Raw genomic sequence first — 21,386 nt, forward strand, 5'->3', positions numbered from 1 at the left:
CCATACTCAAATGGCCAACAACGAACTCTTTGTATCTGAAGGGCATGCATAGTCTGCCTTCTAAAACAGCAAATGTAATTTGGCTATTAGTACTAACAGGGTTTTCTTTACAACAGACATGACTATATATTACAAACTATTTCCATACTGTTTTCCCAATACAAATCTTCCCCTGCTGCACCTGCTATTTGACCCTCATGGAATCTTAAGGTATGAACAGTAGCTAATGTAGCATCAGTCTTTAGAAAACAGTGTGATTCTGGCTTAAGCTCTGTCCTTGGTATGGAATTGCAGAGGTCTAAAAACTGATCAACAGGTGGTGTGCTACTTTACAGGTTAGGATAAGCATGTACTAAAAGGGTTGATGATTGCTCTGTGTATCGAAGAGACCAAAGGGCAAAAGGTGTGGTCTGATGAATATTAATTCAGACCGCTTCCCTAAACTCTGTTTATTACAGCTTTCCTACATGGTCTGAACAAAGTCTGAACGTGGAGCCATGGACTGAACCCAGCCATAGCCCCTTTCCTTGTCTCCTTTCAGCACTGTGTTTGTTCAGCAGAGGATTGATCTGTGATTGTCCACCTGTAGGAGTGATCATCACAATAACTTCAGAGGTCAGTAGCTTTTGCCATCTCCTAACCCCCATGTGATGAATACTAAGCTCTTCCTTCCCAAGTTGACTAGTTCACAGAGGGTCCAGGAACAGCCAACTCCAGGTGTAGGGCGTTCAGGCTTGTCAAAAGATCCCTTGTTAGCTGCTGGAGTGGGAAGGTGAAGAGAAGGAAAGGAAATTTGCATTCAGGAAAATGGATGTGCCTTCAATACTGTAAGAAAGCAGGATTTAGTATGATGATTTCATAACAAGGAGCCCTCTTCATGCTGTCATCTCAGAGGAACTGTCACCTTTTTCATAATTCACCTGGGTACAAAGCTTCTTTGGCAAGAGATTACCCTGAAGACTGTCATTTCCTGGTGCTATTATTTGTTTAAGATTACAGCCTAACTATTTGAAATATAGAGTACAGAACAAAAGGCTTGGATAGGAAAAACAGTGTTGGTTGCTACATGGCAGACATTCCATAAATGAAAAGACAATACAAAAGCAGATATAGATACATGGACATTGAGTTAGTGGGCCTACTAAGGAAGACATTAGATATAAAAGTCAGGGAGGGAAGAGGCATAGAAAAAAATATGGTGACATTTTGTAGAGATATGCGCAGTGTTAAAAGGAATCCACATTGGAGACCTTCTGGTGGTCATTGTTTCTCCTCCTTATTTCCTTTCCTTTCCTTTCTTCTTTCTTTTCTGTTGTCATGTGCTGTTGTGTTGTTGTTTTTTTGCTCATTTGATTTTGTCCTTAATTTTGTGTGTGGAGGTATGAATAGTAGCTGAATATATAAAAAGATTCATAATGTGATTCAAAATTTTTAATATGTAGGACCTTTCACAGAAGGTTGGCAAAGTAAGGACAATAGGGAAGGGAAGTGAAATCAGATAGGAGTAAGCGTGATATTAGAAAACCCAGTGTCCACATCCTGGCAAAGAGACCACCACTGGTCAGAGCCCACTAGCCACAGCTGTTTTATTGATCACCAGCAGTGCTTACATTTCCTGCTGGCCAGCAAGGAGGACAGTGGAACAGCCAGCAAACAGTGACTGTGCAGAGGAAAAGAACTAGGAGGCTGTACTACCCAATTTGTGCCAACTCCCTCTCAGTAGTCAGGGGATAGAACCAGTCTGTGTCCAATCTCCCCTACCCCCAGAGAAAGGGGGTAAGTAAGCAGGTGATAGTTGCTGTCATCAGCAGTGGTGTAGGAGGTTAAGAGCTCATGTATCTAATCTGGAGGAACCGGGTTTGATTCTCCGCTCTGCCGCCTGAGCTGTGGAGGCTTATCTGGGGAATTCAGATTAGCCTGTACACTCCCACACACGCCAGCTGGGTGACCTTGGGCTAATCAGTTCTTCTGAACTCTCTCAGCCCCACCTACCTCACAGGGTGTTTGTTGTGAGGGGGGAAGGGCAAGGAGATTGTAAGCCCCTTTGAGTCTCCTACAGGAGAGAAAGGGGGGATATAAATCCAAACTCTTCTTCTTCTTCTTCTTCTCACTCCCTTGGGTGGGTAGATCAGTGAGCAGCCATTGTGGCGATGGAAGAAAGAGGAGGCAGAGCAATCACCTGCTCACCTGATTTCCATCTATCTGTCAAGGATAAGTGGATCTCTGAGACAGGCTGACGGAGCAGAAGCAACAGCCTCTCCTGTGAGTTCTGTCTGAAAATCAAAATCTAACTATAACTTAAGTATAAACACAATTAAGCATAAACCTTTCCTCTACAGCTTTTGCACTGGTATGCAAATTTGAAGTTGTTGAGTTGTAAGGCATTAATGCTGTATATGTGTGAGGAATTTTGATGGATATGATGGATTTGATGGATATGTAATTTTTAGGATCTGGATACAAGAAGATGTCACACCTCTATAGCTATGGGGATAACATTTATTACAGGTAAGTCCTTAGATCTCTTGGCGACCATCTGATGCCTTGAGAAGACTCTACATACAACTGTTTTTTAGATTGTTTTTTCCTTGTACGTAAACTCTAGCTTGTCGTGTTTCTTTGTTATGAAGGTTTGGATTCTATAAATTAGTCCTGTATCCTGGAAAGCCACACAAGTGATCTAATTTTGTTGGAAAATTTGGTTTGAAGTTCCCAAATGTAGCTAGGTTTCCTGTACTTACTATAACAGCAAATCCCTTTGAATTTTCCTAGAAAACAGAAATCTATCTGCATTTGGAAACTTCAGAAAGAGGCATATTTGAATAAAGATTGGTACCATTTGAAACAAATTTCCTATTACAGAAAAGTCATACAAACAAATAGCAGGAAATTTGAGATATGAACCTTGCAGGAGGGGATATAAACTTACTTCCTAAAAATGAAACTTGGAAATTCACAGAACCTATTACACATTGTTATAACAATATACCAATATGGAATTGTTTAATTTTTTAAAAACTCTCTGTTACAGAAAAATCCCCTGTCACTGTCAGTAATATAACCAAGCACACTTCAAAAAAAAATAGAGCTTTACTGAGAAATTTAGAAAGATGGCTAAAAACAAACAATCACATATTGGCAACTATAGGTAATAATAAGTAAACTAACTCCCTACACAATTCCTGAAGTCCTACAGTTGTTCTTGAGGCCCTAGGTTTCAAAGCACAAGCAAAGTTCTCTCTGGTATCAATGGGGAAGGGGGTTAAAAAGGGGAAAGGTTAGCTGTTACATGATGACTCTTTATAGAAAATGTTAGCCATTGTCTGGTGACTCCTTTCAACCAATCCTAGGACTGCCCTGACTGAACCTTCCAGGCTTGGAGTGACTTCTCCACCCCAGTCAGAATGAGTAATTCACCCTTCCAAGCTTCTTTTACTGCAAAACTCCATAGCAAAAGGGACTAAAGACTTCATTTTCTGAAAATGAAAACTTCGAAATCAGAAAAACTAGTTGATCATGACCACAGATCATTGTAAAGTTGTTGTACTGTAGCAGAATAGCAATTATCTTTTTTTAAAAAAAGAATGGCCTTTGATAGAGGGAAGCACACGTGGTTCCATGTTCTGCTATCAGTGCAAAATACCTTGCTGTCATGGCAGAGATGACAGGGAAATGGAGAATTTTTGCCATGGGGATGCAGCTCATGGCTGGGAATGCAAAATACTCCATATTTCCCAAGGAAAAATTTGGAATGTTTTGTCTTTTCAACCCTGCTACCGATTTATGTTTTATTAAGTAATAAAAAGACCCCACTGCTGTTCCTTTCTCATTTACGAAGCTCCATTCAGATTGATAAGGCAGTCCTGCCTGGCAGAGGTCACGGTTTTTACCCAGCCTGGCTGTAAGGAGCGCTAGTGATAGGATGAGGGATCGGCTCATTCCGCACATGCAGAATAATGCACTTTCAAACTGCTTTCAGTGCTCTTTGCAGCTGTGCGGAATAGCAAAACCCACTTGCAATCAGTTGTGAAAGTGGTTTGAAAACGCATTATTTTGCGTGTGCGGAAGGGGCCATAGACATTTCAAAAACTGAGGGGCATTTCAGCTTCATTTATCTATTTGTTTTCTCCATAGTGCAAGTGAGCCCAGCTTCAGTGGAACCAGCACCATGACTCCACCAAGTGGCAAAGCCATCTACCGTAAGGCCTCTCATATTGTTCTTCTCTTCCTCCTTCATCCACATCCAGCATTGCCAGATAATCTATTAGAAATCATTAGCCCAGAGTCTAAAATACTTAGCTGGAGAGAGACAGGATACAAATAAATAATGTAAATAAATACATCAATAATATTGATAAGCAGGAAGAAAACCCTGACTAAAGCTGCCACAGGCGACTTGGTAAAGCTACTTCACCTCAAGAACGTGCCTCAGATGCATATGGTTGCCATCTTGCTTTCCCAGACCATGCAGGGATAACTTCATAAATAAACTAGTCTAAAGAGTATATTTCTTCTTCCTCCTTGGAAAAAAATGCTTAAGGAATTCTCTTTTATTTGCACAGGAAGCCACACTGAGCAACCTCTCCAGTCTTCCAGCGCAATTTCTCTTCCTTCTGTTGACTGAGAATATCAGGCCATTCTAATGACAGGCCAAGTGTCCTCCCAACCTAGCTGGAGCTAAAATGGGAGCAATATTCACCCACACTTAAGTCCTGTACCTTCGCATATAAGAATGGAAAAGGTCTTATGCCTTTTACTCTTGGATGCATAAGAGAATTCTCACAAGTCTTGGAAAATGACTGAACACATCTTTAGTTTGCTTCCTTCAATATGTTTCCTCTCTCTTGGTCCCACAGGCCAGCGGAAGGACTACACTGAATCAATGATAGACAAGCAACATGAATTTCATCATCGGGTGGAGGTAGGAAAGGACTCCAGAAGCACAGAAAACTTCACTCTATCCTGTTGCCGCACCCATTTAGCAGTGCCAGCTTATATAGTCTCAACCGTTTTGCTGGTCTGTTGGTAGCTATGCATCCTCCCACAGGTGGGCCACTTAGTCCTCAGATTTGAAGAATCCTCTGAAGTCCAGGACTAGGAGACTAGCAGTGCAATCTTGTGCAGAGTTTCTTTCTAAACCTGTAGATTTCAATGTTTCGGCTAGAGTAACAGCACAAAATTGCACTGTATATCTGTCAACTGATCAAAGAGTGCTTAGTTGATTATTACCTGACTAAACAGAAACACTTGTGTACTACGCAGAACTTTAATATATTTTGATACTTTTCTTCCATGTATATAAAAACATCTAGAGCCAATATTTCAGCCATATTGGTCCTCAGTAGAAATGCAAAACAGATCCAGTAAAACATTAAAGGCTAACAAGATTTCTAGAGTATAAGTTTTTAAGAGTCAAGGTTCCCTCCCAAAGACCTTTTTTCCATGCTGGACTTTCTCCTGACTTTCTTGGCAGTCAGTCCACAAGCACTGGAATCCATTTAAGCACAGTTCTTCCACACATCAGCCCTCCCTATGTATTTTCACAGTTGTGGAGTCTGTTTATTCTGCACATGCCTTAAATAATGAGGATTTTCAAGGGAGGCTGCTGTTGTCATTGGTGGTTTCATCGGTGTAGTCACAGCACACCTTTAAAAAAAAGGCCCTAAAAGTTTAGGGCTTTTAAAAACAAACAAACCTGAAACCCAAGAAAACTGAAGTGAAAACTGGTTGCAAAAAATTGGGAGATAAACCAAAGTAATACAGGGCCACAACCAATAGAAAAAACCCATGTGGAAAAGCCCAAAATGTCCTTTAATCACTTGGGTGCTGTGTGGTTTCCGGGCTGTATGGCCGTGTTCTAGCAGCATTCTCTCCTGACATTTCGCCTGCATCTGTGGCTGGCATCTTCAGAGGATCTGATGTTGGGAAAGCAAGTGGAGTATATATCTGTTGGAGTGTCCAGGGTGGGTGGAGAAACCTTGTCTGTGAGTAACAAAGAAGGCAACCAGGTCAATAGTTGAGGGCATCTGAATAGAAGTATGAGTAACAATGAAGACTATAGCATGGGCGTAACACTGAAGATAGCAAGGTCATTGGTAGGAGCATCTGAATAGAAGTATCCTGGCCTTTGTTTCTTTTGTCTATGGTCATCCTGTGTTTGTGTGGATCTGGTTAGACAGGATGACCATAGACAAATGATTACTGCACATTTCTGTCTCTGATTACTGCACATTTCTGTCTACAGCACCTTATTATTTGCTCTGTGGATGGCAGGAACATTTGCAATGTACAGAGCTGTATTGAACAGCTGAAGATGATGAATGCACAAGGCCAGGTGTGGGGACAAGACATGCTCATGAAGGTGAAAAATCAGACTTTGCTGCTGACTGACGTTGAAGCAGAGGTAAGCAGAGCGGCCTTCTTTTTTTAAAAAAAATATTATTATATCCACAGGGCTGGCAAAATGTGAAGGGCATGCATCTTAGAACCTAACACCCACAATTCCTAGTACCAAACCACACGTGATGCCAGTATCCATGACTAGAGCCTCACACCTCAGACACATATTTTAAAGGGAAAAAAATAACTATGCAGGGAGAGGTAATATGCTTCAGGACTGCAGTGCTGGTAAAGTGTTTTTGGCTCTGTGCCATTTCTCTGATCAGAGTTCTTGCCCCCATCCAGCTGCCTTAAGCTCCAGTAGTAAAGAAGATAGGCATAATAATTATCTTATTAGTAATTTTGGGTTGAGGAAAACTAAGTGGGGGAGGGTTAATCTTTTTCCTCAACATCACATGTCTCATCTAGTCACAGTTGCTGCTTGCTGCTCAAATACATTATACAGATCTCTTATATAGAGAGGCAGCATATTTTTTCTAAATAAATAATTAATAAAAGGGGATCTGATCTTGGACCCTTGGCGTCTTGGATAATTTGATGCTAACTATCTGACAAATATAGGATATTACTATCAAAAGACAATAATGAAATAATCAGGCAGAAGATGGATACTCTTGCTTTCTCATTTTCCATGTGTTGCATGCGAGAGCTTCCCATCTCATGCTTCAAGTTTCAGCTATGGAAAACACTGATAGGTGGGGTTTGTAGTTGCTGATGACCAATATTCAAGCTCAATCACTGCTGATTGCCTGCAGGAAGAGCTGGATTCCTACCCTCTGGATTGCATCCAGGAATGTGCCTGCATCCTTGACAGCTGCATCTACAACTCAATTTTGGCTATCACTGTGAAAGAAGTGAAATTACACAGGACCAGCATCATGCTTTTTCAGTGTGAGGACCTTGAGGTGAGAACAATCCAGGATATCTCTCTCTCTCTCTCTCTCTCTCTCTCTCTCTCTCTCCATCAGCTTGACCTCCTACACACACCACAATTTACATTGCATACTGTAGGCCACATTATTTCCATAACCTAGTAGTTTTTACCGCCACAGGAAAATAAACAAAATGTTTTCCTGAGTTTTCCTGGCTACACTGGCTCCATGCCCGGACGCGGAGACTTGTGTGATTCAGAAGCCTCCATAAGGCTCACAGAGAACGCTTATGTATGATTGTGCCAATGCTATATGGTTTCCCTCTTGCTTATGCCTTTTCAAGATGTAATAAAAGCCCCCCTTTAGTTGAACTTATGACGTGCCTGCTGTTTAGGATTTTAGTTTGACTAGGTTCTTCAGTTAGTTTAAGGTTTTGTTATTGTTGACTTAGGAAAGTCTTGCCTATAAGTATACGTGTTTATCCCTTAAGGTTTCCCTAATGTTTAAGCTTAGAAATGTTAGTTTTGAAATTTGTGTCTGTTAGCAAAAGCAGTAGCCTGTAAAGGCTGATATTAAAGGACAAGAAAGTTGGCTCTGGAATGCAGCTTAGACCAACACCCAGCCGACTCCTTAGCAAAGACAAAAGACCCCCTTTGGACTTGCAAATCAAATCTGTTGCCAGCAGCCAGAGGTCCCCAGCCGTTGGAAGACGTGCAGGGACCACCATTGGACAGTTTGAACTTTTCTTTGTTGCAACGATGTGAGGCGGGAGCCTCAGGGTATTACTAAAGGAAACAGCCATCTGATAAAGGAGATAGCTGGGTGCGGTAGTAAGCCCACCTGGATTTTCTGAATGGATCTTATCTGCTCTCCCTTCAGCACCATTGCGAGATCTCACGGGAAGACGTTTGACAGCGGAATTTTGTAATCCCATTCAGAAGTTGTAACTGTATCTTGCTTTTGTATTGTTTGTTTTCTTATTGGTGTTTGGTGAGGGACTTGCCCCCCCACCTCCCCTTTTGCCTGCCCCTTTTCCCCTTTGAAGTTTGGGAATAAAGGTTCTTGCACAGGGTTGCAAGAGCGCGATTCTCCTGCCTGAGCTGTGACCATCACTTCCAAATAAAATCCTTTGCTTTGATGAACACCGGCTTCCTGCGCCTCATTACGTTGCTGAGCTGAGCTGAAATCGCTTATTGTTACCCGAGCAGCAGCGGTAACAGTAGCAGCTAGGGGATGAGAAATGTGTGTGTGTGTGTTAAGTGCCACCAAGTGGTTTCCAACTAATAGTGACTCTATGAGTCAGTGTCCTCCAAAATATCCTATTGTTAACAGCCTTGCTCTGGTCTTACAAACGGAGGGCTTTTGCTTCCTTTATAGAGTCAATCCATCTCATGCTGGGGTTTCCTCTTGTCTTACTGCCTTCAACTTTTCGTAACATTATTGTCTTTTCCAGTGAGTGTTGGTTTTTTTATTATGTGACCAAAGTACAACAGTCTCAGTTTAGTCATTTTAGCACACACCCTTTTTGGAGCTTCACAGTATCCATAAAACTCTCTTCTAACACCATATTGCAAAAGAACCTACTTTCTACCTGTCAGCTTTCTTCATAGTTCAGTCTTCACACCCATACATAGTAATAGGGAATACTATAGCATGGATTAATTTGATCTTGGTTGTCACTTAAGAATCTTTCCTAGCTCCTTCATGCCATTATACAGGATGAAATGCTAATTCATGTTGCTATTGCCAAAGGAACTGAAAATGATCTGTGTTCGGCATAGTACCAGCAACTCTTGGCTGTTCCAATCTCAAGCATATCTGACATTAGGCATCCAAGGAAGACTATTGCAGGGGAATTTTGGTGGATCTTGCTAAGTAGAGGTATAATCTGCAGTGCTTTTACTCTCCTCTAGGCACACTTGATGAAAGCTAAATTGGAGAAGGCAATTGAGAAAGGAAGAAGTGAACAGCAGAATCAGCAGTTGCTCAGGTAATAGGGCAATTAGGGGCAGCACTTATACCCAGACCTGTCTCTCACAAAATCAGATTTTAATTCATACATAATAATCCCCAATGGATTCCTGGTTGGAATGGGGAATGGTACAGCATAGTCTGAATGGGGAATGGTACAGTAGCAGGCTCTTTCTTATGTTCTTAATTCCTCCAGTATTGTTCTTTTCCTGATATTCTAGATTAAAGTTTAGTACCAGGTTATCTAAAGGGTTTTTTCTCCTTATGAACTAAAATGTCTGTTTGTGATTTCACCTCCAGAAACAATCTGGAGACCATGCTACATCAGCACAGCCAAGGATCCTTTAAGGACAACCCCCAGAGGCTTATCTGGGACAAAAGGGCAGCATTGTCAATGGAATCAGATAGAGGTTCTGCTCAATCCGATACACCTGGACAGAAGCAGGAGCAGCATCCTTGGGAAGTCAGTTCGGTTCCCATGGATCACAACAGAGGTGACTAAATGTTTACCTTACTTCTTCTGATGACTTAGAGAGATCAGGAGTTGAATGCAAGGACCAAGTTACAATTTATGAAAACAGAAAGAAGCCAGTATCTGCATTGCTCAGAACACTGTGGAAGTCCCCTTCCGTATATCACACAGGCCTGCAGCTTGGATCCTGTAGATACCAGCAGAAAGCTAAAAACTAGTATGATACTTTTACACCATTGTTCTGGCAGCAGATGCAACTGAAGAATTGAAAAAATACCATTTGGCACTGCGTATGGATTTAGTAGTTAACCTGAGTTGACTTGATCATCACTTAGCCTGGGAGGGCTTCAGCTTTTATTGGTTTACTGTTAATCATGAAGTAGAAGCAATCATAGCGTTTGCATAACTGATTTCCTGTCCTCATCATGGGGGATGGGAAATGTCTGCTGTTTCTAAGGTGTTTCTGTCCTGATTTGCACTTCACTTGTAAACCAGGTGTATGTGGACATCTTTTTGAATGTCTTTCATGAGGAAGGAGAGCAGAAGGCAGAAATGTGATTATTGGTTTATGATTGACTTTATTACACATAGGAGTTGTTATATTATTATACACTTTCTAGTTCTCTGAGTGCCAACAAATTCCAGGGGTAGTGCACTTACCTGGGCTGGTTTCCATTGAAAGAGAAAACCCTGAACACTGCAGTTTACATATGTGTTTACATATGAATGATTACAATGTTATATCAAAAAATTCAATAAGAAAAAACACTAAAACATGTAGTTTGAACCCAATTGCTTCCTCCTTCCCACTGCAGACTAAAATACCGCCAAATACTACTTTAGAGCAGCATTTTGGGCTGCAGTAGGAGACAAGAAAGTCACATTTGGCGGACAGAAATCTTTTGGCTCACAAAAAGGTCCAGCTGCATCCAAGCCTTTCGGGGATTGGGCGGAATATCAAGTAGGACAAATAAAATAAATAAATGTGTGTAATATTTTCTTTATTGACAAGTCATAGCACTTAAGATGGGGGGAGGGGACTGCTGTTATTGGAATGTGTTGCTTGGCAGAAGAAAGGAAGGAGACGGCCAGAGCTGCCCTGAGCTACGTGGTGCAGGTTCACCCTCCTACTTCAATGATCACCAGAAGGTGCCATCTGGTAAGAACACAGCCAGTGTTCATCCCAGCTCCGTCACCAATCAGCAGTTGCAGCCAAGTAGTGTTATCCCCCATGTGGTGGATGTCTCAGCAGGAAAGGGAATTAGAACATAGTGTGGCCTTTTGTGTTGCTGATCTTGGAGTCTCATGATTGCAGGAGCTGAAGCAGCACTTAGACAGCAACAGCAGGAAAATTCTGGGTTTGAAACAACATGGGACAAAGACAGAGATACTGTAAGTACTTTGGGCCTTTTCTTGAATGCTAATGTTTCCTTACACTAAACAGGGCCCCTTTCCTTGGGATGTTTCTATACCAAGCAAGCCTGGAGTACAGAAATGTCATCAGTCATTTGTGTATGTATGGCAGGAAATCAGCATCACTTGAGAATTGGCTAGACTTTAATCCCTTTATGAAGGGAGAGGCAGGCTATTTTGCAAGGCAGATATGGGCAAGAGCAAGTCCAGACAAGATTTTCTGTCCTCGTGGGTACACTGGCCAGTGCTGAAAAATGCCACTTTGGCACTCCACTGCTAGGCACCCCAAGGATTGGCAGGATGGGTAGGGACAGGGTTCCCCCAGCCCATTGTGGGTTGGTCAAGTTATTGGGGTCTGCAACCTGCAAATCCCATCATTTGTAGTTCATGAACATCTGGAGAGCCGCAGGTTGCAGACCCCAGTAACAGCATGGTCCAGACTAATCTTGCTAAATGTCTGAAGCTAAGCAGGGTCAGTACTTGGAAGGAAGATGAGCAAGGAAGACTCTGCAGAGGAAGGCAATGGCAGACCACCTTTGCTTCTCACATGCCTCGAAAGCCCCTTGCTGGGGTTGCCATAAATCAGCTGTGATTTGATGGCACATAGAGTCATGAACTGGGCTACTTTGAAAAGCAGGCTTTAAGCAAGAAATGCCTCTTCTTTTGAGGACAAATGATATGGAGACATTTCAAAAACTGGTTCAGGACAACCAGGAAATTGGCAATTAGGAGCCAGTCTTATTAACATGGAAGGTTGAAATCTACAAGACTGGAATCCTTCATTCTAGGAATTTTTCTGGAAAATGAGCAATGATATCCAGTGTGCCAAGAAGAGCTATATCGTGATTATTTATCTGCCTATACCTAGAGTTCTAATACACTCCCTCAAAGAACATTGTATTCTACAAATAATGACTTATGGATAGTTCCTGGCCCGGAAAATGTCCAGCTGTTCGCAATAACGGCCAAAGCCTTTTCAGTTCTGCCCCAGCCCTGCTGAAATGCTCTTTCAAATGAGACCTGGGTGATTTCCCCACTGACAAATTAAAGGCAGATACAACCAGGTTTCAAAAGAAACAGCCCCTTTTCATCGCGGTTTCTCCCTCCCTACTGCAGTGTATGTCTAGAGAAGACCTCGATGTCTATTGCGGTTTTGAGCAATGCAACACTCCCCACGATCGCACGATCGAATGCTCATTCTGCTCGGCGGCTCTGTTCTTCCCCGTCCAGATTGGCTGTTGCGCTGTGTTGGGGTGGGATTTTTTTTAAAAAAAAGTTGCACAGTTATGTCACCACGCACATGCGCAGATAGAACGGTAGCTGTTTTTTGCGCTAAGCTACGTCTATGCGTGGCTTCGACATTTTTGGCACTCTTTACCCACACAGATGCGCTGGCACAAAAGTCTAATTTTAGTTAACAGTTAGCACAGAAATCACGTTCCACACAGCTATTTTTCAACTTAGCCTCTACTGGCGCGAAACAAAAAAAGGGGTTGCACGTGCATCCTGCACAGCCCACTGTGCTCTGATTGGCTGGAAGGCTCCAAGTCACTCCCTACAGCGGGAAGATAAACCTAGATTCTGTCCCCTGATACTCCCCACTGATCCAGCTTCAGTGCATGTTTTTTAAAAAGGTGCACTTCCATGCAGGTTCTTTAAAACCATGTGATAAGGGGGAGAGGGACCACCAGAACTGGGATGAATCCATGTTCAGCAGTTCAACAGTGGGGAGTTCTTGCTGAAACCTTGATATTTCGTGTGAGTATCACACGATTAATTGACCGTGGGGAATCGACCCTGGATCCTGCGGGATCTGCTTCAATTCTTCAGGGCCTGTAAAACAGAGCTATTTTGCCAGGCCTGTGGTTGAAGGAAGCAACTTGACTGGTTGAGGGTTTACAACTTGACTGGCCTCCATTTCCCTGCCCCTTTTTATTTCCTTTCCTTGGTATTATGCCATTTCATTTTTGCTTATTTGTTCCTAACAGAGCCTAAAATCAAACAATCAAACAAACAAACAATACAGCCTGCAATCTCCAACCTTACATCCTTATATGCTGCCGGGGGAACTTGTGCTGCAGTCCAGGTTTCCCAATGGATCATAAAGAACAGCTCTGAATGAGACACAATTGCTCTAGATAAGAGACTGACTCTGTTTCTCTCCTGGATGCAGGAGATCTTGAACCATATCCTGAGTGACATTGAGATCTTTGTAGACAAGCTGCAGAAGGCCAATCACCCAGTCAGTGACAAAAAGAAAAAAAGGAAATCAAAGACAAATAAACATGAGGAGTGTAAGTAAGGATGTTTCTGAAGGGGGCGGGGACTACCCAGGAAACAGGAGGTGCACATTTAATGGGGATGAAAGACCAGTGCAACTGTGGAGTTTTTTTGCTGAATGAGTAATGTGCCTATTATCCGTGAAATTTTGGCAGCTGCTGTAGGCCATCTAGGAAGGGGAGGATCAGCCTTTGGTTCATGAAGTGTAAGGCTAGTTGTTAAGCTACATTCTGCCATACTGAAATACACATTTACAACCTGTACAGAGGTCACACCAAAATATGTCTATGGTAACATACAATCTTGCAATAAATTCCCCAACCATGCATTTTCAATTAACATTTGGAACAGAGAGCACAACTCTGCACACAGATCTGATAGAAATGTATGGATATCAAAAAGTAAGAAAATATTATTCGTTTGCAGATCATTTGTCTTGTATGTGAGAACACCAATGAAAGCAAGCACTCTGGACTTCTGTTATACTTAGGCTTACCATATGTACCAGTTTGACCATGACAGTCCCAATCTGAAGGGTCTGCCATGGCATCCCGTCCGGTTAAAAATCTGTGAGTAGGAGCACACAGCAGTGGCAGAGGGGCTCCCTCTCACAGAATTCTTCTTTCCCCCACGTGTTTCTTTTCCCCAGCCAATGAAGAGCAGTGTCTTTGTGGTCATGTGGGTGTGACTGGACTGCCCCCCAGTCCTCATTTGGCCCAGGAGCTTTCTGCAGCCAGTCTCTGCACGAGATCTTCTGAATTCCCATGGCAGTCACAGAAAATAACACCATGGCCAGTAGAGTTTACTGTACTTCTCCTTTAGGAACTGTAACTCTGTGAGAGATTTCAGAGACCCGTAGAAGGTTCAAGGCCAAACTGCAGTCCCCAAATTTCTTTGGAGGAAGCAAAGATAAAGTGGAATATTACCAAATAAATTTTCTAGTGTGGATCTAAAACTATTCAGAAAATAAGAGATTTTCCCCGGCATACTCCTTCCCATACTCGTTGGCTTCTGTGTTTCCATCCCATCCATCCCAGCCTGGGCTCCTTCTGTCTGTCTTTTCATCTTTCTCTCCTTCTTTCTTTTCACTTATAGGGCCTTTCCCCACTCTCGTCCTTCCCCTCTATGCCGCACGCTGCTCTCAGCGCGCAGCATCCCAGGCGCGCGCCCGGGCGGGGCCATCAAAAGGCGCCGTTAAGAAGACCGCCTGGGATGCTGAGCGCTGAGGGGCGCGACAGTAGCAGCTTCGGGGCGGCTGCGCTGTCGCCGCCCCTCTCAGTGGGGAGTGCCGAGGGACCCTGGGCTACTCTCCTCGAGTAGCGCAGGGCTTAAGGTAAGTGGGGAAAGGCCCATAGTCTACCTTTCTTTTGAGTCTCAAGGCAGATTACAGAATTGAAAAACAATGCATTGAAGACCAGTGTAACCCATATAACAAGCAGTGTTTTAAAATAAAATCACAGAATTTTGAAACAAAAAAAGCGTAGAATGATCCAATAAAATATTTTAACTGAATATTTCCCCTTCTTGGTCTCATCAGGAGGTCATTCCACAAAGCAGGAGTGACCACAGAGAATTCTCAGGGTCTGGTGGCTGTTAGTCATTTGCAGGACGGCACCTTCAGAATGCTTTCCTTAGATGGACTAAGCTGTGACTCAAAAAAGCTCATATCCTGCCTGAATTTTTATTAGTCTTTAAGTTGATATTGGACTTTTGCTTTTTTTTAAATTATACATGGGCACAAATAAATTTATGGATTTTTCTAAAGCTTTGCCTTGGTGTGGCACCAAATAATTGTTTAATATACTCTTAGCAAAATAATCTTGTCTGTGTGCCTGTTGTTACATTTATGGCCCCATCCAAAGCAGGGGGAGGGGGGAATCAACTGATGGGTCCAGCACAGGGTTCGGTCGGTGGATTTGCCCTCCCAAGGGCACGTGCCCTGGCAGAGGGGCAAATCTGCAGGTGGGTGGCCAGGTGTCCCAGTTTGAGTCTAAGAAATAATGGTAAGCCTAGTTATAGTGGCCTCATCTCCAACTCCTTAAGACTTTGGAACTAAACTTAAGTCCACTAGATTGAATCTTTGAGAATACGGAAATCTTTGAGAATGCGGAAATATTTGAGAATGCGGAAATCCTGAGATGTACATAAATGGATCATGATAGTGTGGGGAAACAAGGAAAAAACCCACTTCTCAATGGCATTGAGCCCAGAGCTAATAACCCAGGCAGAAATGACCCCAGTCTTTGGAATGAGCAGAGTGACAATGTGATCTTTTCTCTGATTCTGTAGTACTGCCTCCAGAGCTTGAGTTCAAGGACTGGTTCCAGAAGATTAAATACAGCTTCAACTTGCTGGTAGGTCTACAGTCTGTGTGACCTTGGCAGATGTTTCTCCATCGGCAGTTCAGCTGACTGCAGTTATGAAGGAAAGTTCTGTTCTCCCCTATCTCCATGCTCCAGAGCAACTAGGAAAGTTGAACACAGAACTCCATTGTGTCCAGACTCATACACTTATTTCAGATGGAGAGACCCAGGATGAGTTTGTTTACAAATATTTTTGCTCACTTAAGAACTATGAGCATAATAGAGTTTAATCTTCTTTATAAATATATGTGATTGTACAATTAAAATATAAAGAGTAATGGCATTAAATACCATAGACAGAAATATTGTGACTGCCGAAGTCACACTTCCGTCAGTATCCACTAATAACTTGGTTGCAAACCTCTGTTTTACAGCAGGCCTCCATTTTGGGATACATCTAACAATCCATTTTTTTCTCAAACCACATTATAGTTTATATTTCTTACAGATGATAAAGAATACCAGGCAGTATCTAGGTCTCCTGATATGCAGTCACAAAACCACTTACAGAAGGGGATCCATTTGAGTCTGCCTGATAGTTCCCCTAAGGGCAGGGTATTCAGTCTTGCCTTAGAGAACAGTGTTCTGTATTTGAGAACTGTTAGAAACTTACATTATGCAGGCAGAGTCTTCACGATTGGGACGCTTAAGTAATATAGGAAGAATATTCCTTGCTTTCTGCAATATGTACTCCATTTATCAAACTGTAATATGCTAAATTTAAATTGCTAGTGTTCAAAATAAAGATCCATTCATTAAAGGTTTTGAGGGAGAGGCCCAGTTTTTGTAGATTGTCATTCACTAATTTCAGCCATAAACTTTGAAAGCAACCTTTGGCTAGATAATACAGATAGCGACCCTCTTATGAGTGATCAATGTTTAGACTAAAGGAAAAGGTTGCTATCCAGGCCTTTGACTCAAGGGATGGTTCAGCAAATTCCAGACAAATATAGCAGGGCCAGAAATGCATGTGTGGATGTTTGACAATGAGCACAGGAAGGAGTTCAATATGCATTGAACCTTTTACTGATCTTTGCTATGGTCAATGGTATAATATGGTCAATGGTATAATATAATAGGAGCTACCTTCTCCTGAAAGGCACAAATTGCAGCAGGTAAATAGTTACCATCTGAGGTCTGAAAGAATCTCAGGAAGGATGAAGAGTGTACTGATGCTAACTTTTACAGCAGTATTATATCCTGTCCAGAACAGACCATAAGGGGACATAACACCAAGGTAGTGGACGGTGTTCATTTGCTCAATTGGCTGGCCATTTATAAACCAGGGTAAATGAAATGATTTGGTGCCTTTGCAGAAAACCACAGTTTTGGTCTTTTGGTAATTGATATCCAATTGACTTTTAGCATACTGGTCTTGCTGGGGGCAAAGGGAGCAAACTCTCTGCAGCTGCTCATTTTCTGGCTTGGACAAAACCAAACGTTTAATTATACTGGGAAACTCAGACACATGTCTAATGCCAAGCACATAGGCAGGTTAAGCAGCTACACCAGCCACTAGGTGTTCAAAGGCCCACAACATCAAGGCTAGCCAAATCCAGTGTCATTCCTGATTCTCCTTCCCTGCTAAAGACACTGGGTAAATTGTTTAGTATGATTAAATAAGCACCAAGTATTTGTTATAGGAATTCCAAGCTTCTTACGATGCTGGGGCGGCGGCGGGGGGGGGGGGGGGGATACTACGGGTCTCTTGTCCAGGGGCAAGCAAAATTCTAGTGCCAGCTCTAGCTCAGACACAAAAACATGGGTGGTTTGCTCCCGTGCATTTCTGCATTCATTTCTTGATACCCAGAATGGATATTGAGACAGGGATCAGCATTACAATAAACTCTTCTTCTTTCCAGGCAAAGCTTGAACATTCACTGCAAGAACCAAGTGCCCAGGATCTGCTTCATCTCATCTTTTCCACTTTCTCCACTGTGAGTATTCTGCCAAGGAAAAATCTCCTAATTTTTGCTTTCAGAGTTCCTTTATTAAAAACAATTATCATTTCCCACATAAATGTGAATGGAAAAATCTGTAACTGCTGAATTTCTCAGAGCTTCAGTCTGGGAGTTGTGAGCTCTTTGGTTTCAAAATGAAGGTCATTCATAGGTGACCTTGACAGTAACTAGCATGATGGCCTACCCCACTTCCTCAGGAATAGCGTGGGAAGTGACAATCACTAACGGACACCATGAAGGCAGCTCCTAGAATGGGGTCCCCAACTTTTTTGAGTCTGCAGACACCTTTGGAATTCTGATACTGCACAGTGACTGAAGCCAAAAAAGGGTTGCCACAGGAAGTGAAGCCGGTCAAATAATGGCTGCTGCAGCTTACCTTCAAACACACAGTGAAGATCCTTGTGTTGTGGTAGCAGCTGCTATCAAAGCAACATTTTTAAAAACTGCCAGTCAATCAAATCCCCAGGGGCCAATCAGAAGCCTTCCTGGGTGAAAGCCCCACCTGGCTCTATTCACATTGTAAAAACACTTGGTGGGCATCATTAAAGGTATTGGCAGGCACCATATTGGGGACCTGTGTCTTAGAAAGAGCAAGCAGGAGATAAGTAGTTCCTTTTAGTCATTGCTATGCATCTTTTAAGCACCGAAGTAAGCACATAGCACATCACATGCATTTGCCATAAAGTGAGCTGTTCTGCCAATGAATAAATAGGTCCTAGCAGGAACATATGATATACCCCCTGTGGGCTGATATGCACAGATTGGTGAATTGAACCGTGCTTTGTAACACTTCCATGTTGTCAATCTCTAGATTTTGTCCAGTTGTCCATGGACCAATTTGGCCTCAGCAGTAGACATGCCTTTGTTGAGTCCAGCAGCTATTAGTCTGCTAAAGCATTCCTTGAATTCAGATGAACAGGCTATATGGAAGAAGTTGGGAGATGCTTGGAATCTCACTAGGTAAGGATACTGGTAAGCAGGGAAAGGAGAAAGTAACACATGGTAAATGATTTGATAGTGGAGAAGAAATAGAATGCATACTGCTTCAGGAAGGATTTGGCTTTGCAAGAATGTCTTTGAAGAACCTGTGCAGGATTTTGGAAAGAACCAAACATGAGAAACTGTCCATGTACAAATGGGCAATTTTATACAGAGAAAGGAGAGTGTCTCTGAGCCTTCTTCATACTGTTTGTGCCAGCCAATGAAAAGAGCCATTTTAATGTAATGCTGACTTTTCAGACTGCTCCCCCTCCCCCCTTGGTGCAGTAACACAACCAAACTCACCTGGTTTCAGTACCAATAGCTCTTTAAGTAATTCATACCATAAAACAAAATAAAGCTTTGTTAGCTGAGGTTTTTTTAAGGTGTTGAAAACAAGGCATACAGTGCTTTGGTGGCAGTGTGTAATAAAATAATAAAACTATCTACTTACTGCTAATCATCCTTGAAAAGTAATTGCTGTGTGGGAGGAGTAAACTAACACCAGCAGAGCATTTGAAAAAATTAAGTTAGAGGATTCCTTCATATGGTTTCTTTTTCTGTTGACATTGGTCAAGGCTTTGCATTCAAACCAGATGCTGGGACCAGACGCCTGAGAAAGGTTGTTGCCCTCATGCCTAGTTTTCATGTATCCCAGGGCTCACAAGAAATTCCAAACTTTTGAAATGGCAGAAATTTGTTTAAATGTAACTGTCCACAACAGACCTTTGGTCTAATCAAGCAGGGCCATGATCTTAATTTGAAGTTGCATACTGTTCTTTACCCTGACCTAGATAGACCAGGGTAGCCTGATATTGTCAGATCTTAGAAATTAAACAGTGTCGTCAGCCCTGGTTACTATTTGGACAATAGACCACCAAGGAATGCCAGGGTTGCTGTGCAGAGGCAGGCAATGGCAAACTATGTCTTTTGCCTTGAAAACCTTACGGGGTCACTGTAAGTCAGCAATAGTTTGAAGGCAAACAGCAACACACTCTATTCTTTATCAAGATCATCTTTCACACTTAGCTGTGCAGTTCAGGCAACTGTGATTTGAAACTGTGTGACTGAATGAAATTAATTTGAAGCAGAGAGTTAGTTATTCCATGCCTTTGTCCCCAAATGGTTCTCCTTTCCTCCCTTTTATCCTCACAGCAAATATGTGAGGTAGGTTAGGCTGGCAGTGGGTGTGACTGGTCCAAGATCACCCAGCAAGCTTCCATGATGCGACGGGGATTTGGATATGGGTCTCCCAGTTCCTCTAACTGCCATACCATGTTGGCTCTAGAAAGTCTCAAGGTGATGGGCATTACAGTCCATATGACTAGAGCTATCCTTGGTTCTACCCTTGTAGCTGGATCTACTTTTTAATGACCTGCACTACAAATTCTTTCCACACAGGTCAGAATACCCAAATGGAGAATTGATCCCTCCATACAACCCTGTATTCTCAGATGGATGGGTACCTCCCACACCCCCTCAAAGGGAGGAGTTTCTTAATATCAATAAGGTGAGTTTCTCCCAAGAAATATGGACAGCAGAACCAAGCTTTGCTGTTTGTAGAATGCAACTCTGATGTGCAGCTCATTTAGTGGAAACTGTTCTCTGTTGGTGAACCTATCTACTAACCAAAAGCTTCTGAAGTGTGAGCAACAATTAACATGTTCTACTCTGGAAAGAACAGAGACTGCCAGTTTACATCTGGTCCAATCTAGCATATAATTCCAGGAGAGTGTTCATTCCACTGAAAATACTCTTATAGAGTGACTATGAGAATGGTGAACTACCTCAGTTAAAAAGGTTTACAGTGATTCTGCTCCACTGTTCTTCTTAAAGAGAGAAGCTGTTATCCCCATACTTTATCAAAGGATAAATAACAAGCTCTTTGAAAAACAAAGAGTACTGTCAAGATGCAAAATCTACAGCCGTTCATAACTGTTTGCATGTGATACTAGCACTCCACAGAAGAAATGTGGAGTATATTTACATGAGAAAACCTTTACAGCTTTTGTCATTTAAGATAGATGTACATGTAGTTTCAGAGTCTTGTGTATCCATGATCATGTGCATGGCATAGTCCAGGGATCTGCAACCTGCAGCTCTGGAGCCGCATGTGGCTCTTTCAGCTTTAAACTGAGGCTCCGCGTAGCCTGGAGGCCAGAGCAGTTGCCATTCCCCCCTCTGCCATCCCTCTGCCATCCTTGCTGCTCTGCCTCCTCCTTCGGGCAGAGGGGGTTTCCCTGCCCAGCGCCTCCACCTCCCAGTGCTGGAAGGAAAGGTGAGTGGAGGGGCTGAACCAGAGGTGGCTCCGTGCGCAGCCACCTCTCCAGCTCGGTAGATCTTCGGGGTCGTGGAAAACAGGTCCAAATGGCTCTTTGGGTGGTAAAGGTTGCTGAACCCTGGCATAGTCATACAACTATCATGAGCCATCAAACATTCAGATCTGTTTAATGAACACTGTCAGTACTTTCTCTCTTACAGCAATCTTTTGCCTATTTATTGCTTGCCTTTTTCCTCCACAGGCCCGCAATAGAAGCCAGAATACTTTCTCAGACAGGTATGTCCTCTGATCAAACTCACTAAACTTACTACCAGAGTGACAGACTATATTATCAGGGAACACTTTGTAGTAGTGACAACAGAGTCAGGTTCTCACACTCTGTACATCACCAGTATA

The 21,386-nt window shown here is 42.6% G+C and overlaps 1 protein-coding gene across 1 annotated transcript in view; it reads left to right on the forward strand.

The window, feature by feature from the left end:
- Positions 1-2,467: 2,467 nt before the first annotated feature.
- Positions 2,468-21,386, forward strand: part of EPS8L3 (EPS8 like 3) — a 30,642-nt gene continuing 11,723 nt past the window's right edge. Inside the window, exons 1-14 of the mRNA XM_048497866.1 lie at positions 2,468-2,508; positions 4,135-4,199; positions 4,857-4,921; positions 6,245-6,403; positions 7,155-7,304; positions 9,185-9,261; positions 9,543-9,736; positions 11,030-11,106; positions 13,301-13,421; positions 15,697-15,761; positions 17,633-17,707; positions 18,543-18,691; positions 20,111-20,219; positions 21,232-21,266. Coding sequence (XP_048353823.1) covers positions 2,468-2,508; positions 4,135-4,199; positions 4,857-4,921; positions 6,245-6,403; positions 7,155-7,304; positions 9,185-9,261; positions 9,543-9,736; positions 11,030-11,106; positions 13,301-13,421; positions 15,697-15,761; positions 17,633-17,707; positions 18,543-18,691; positions 20,111-20,219; positions 21,232-21,266 — 1,382 coding nt within the window. The remainder of the gene's footprint in view (positions 2,509-4,134; positions 4,200-4,856; positions 4,922-6,244; positions 6,404-7,154; positions 7,305-9,184; positions 9,262-9,542; positions 9,737-11,029; positions 11,107-13,300; positions 13,422-15,696; positions 15,762-17,632; positions 17,708-18,542; positions 18,692-20,110; positions 20,220-21,231; positions 21,267-21,386) is intronic.

This window comes from Sphaerodactylus townsendi, linkage group LG05, assembly GCF_021028975.2.
Source record: "Sphaerodactylus townsendi isolate TG3544 linkage group LG05, MPM_Stown_v2.3, whole genome shotgun sequence".
Taxonomy (NCBI): domain Eukaryota; kingdom Metazoa; phylum Chordata; class Lepidosauria; order Squamata; family Sphaerodactylidae; genus Sphaerodactylus; species Sphaerodactylus townsendi.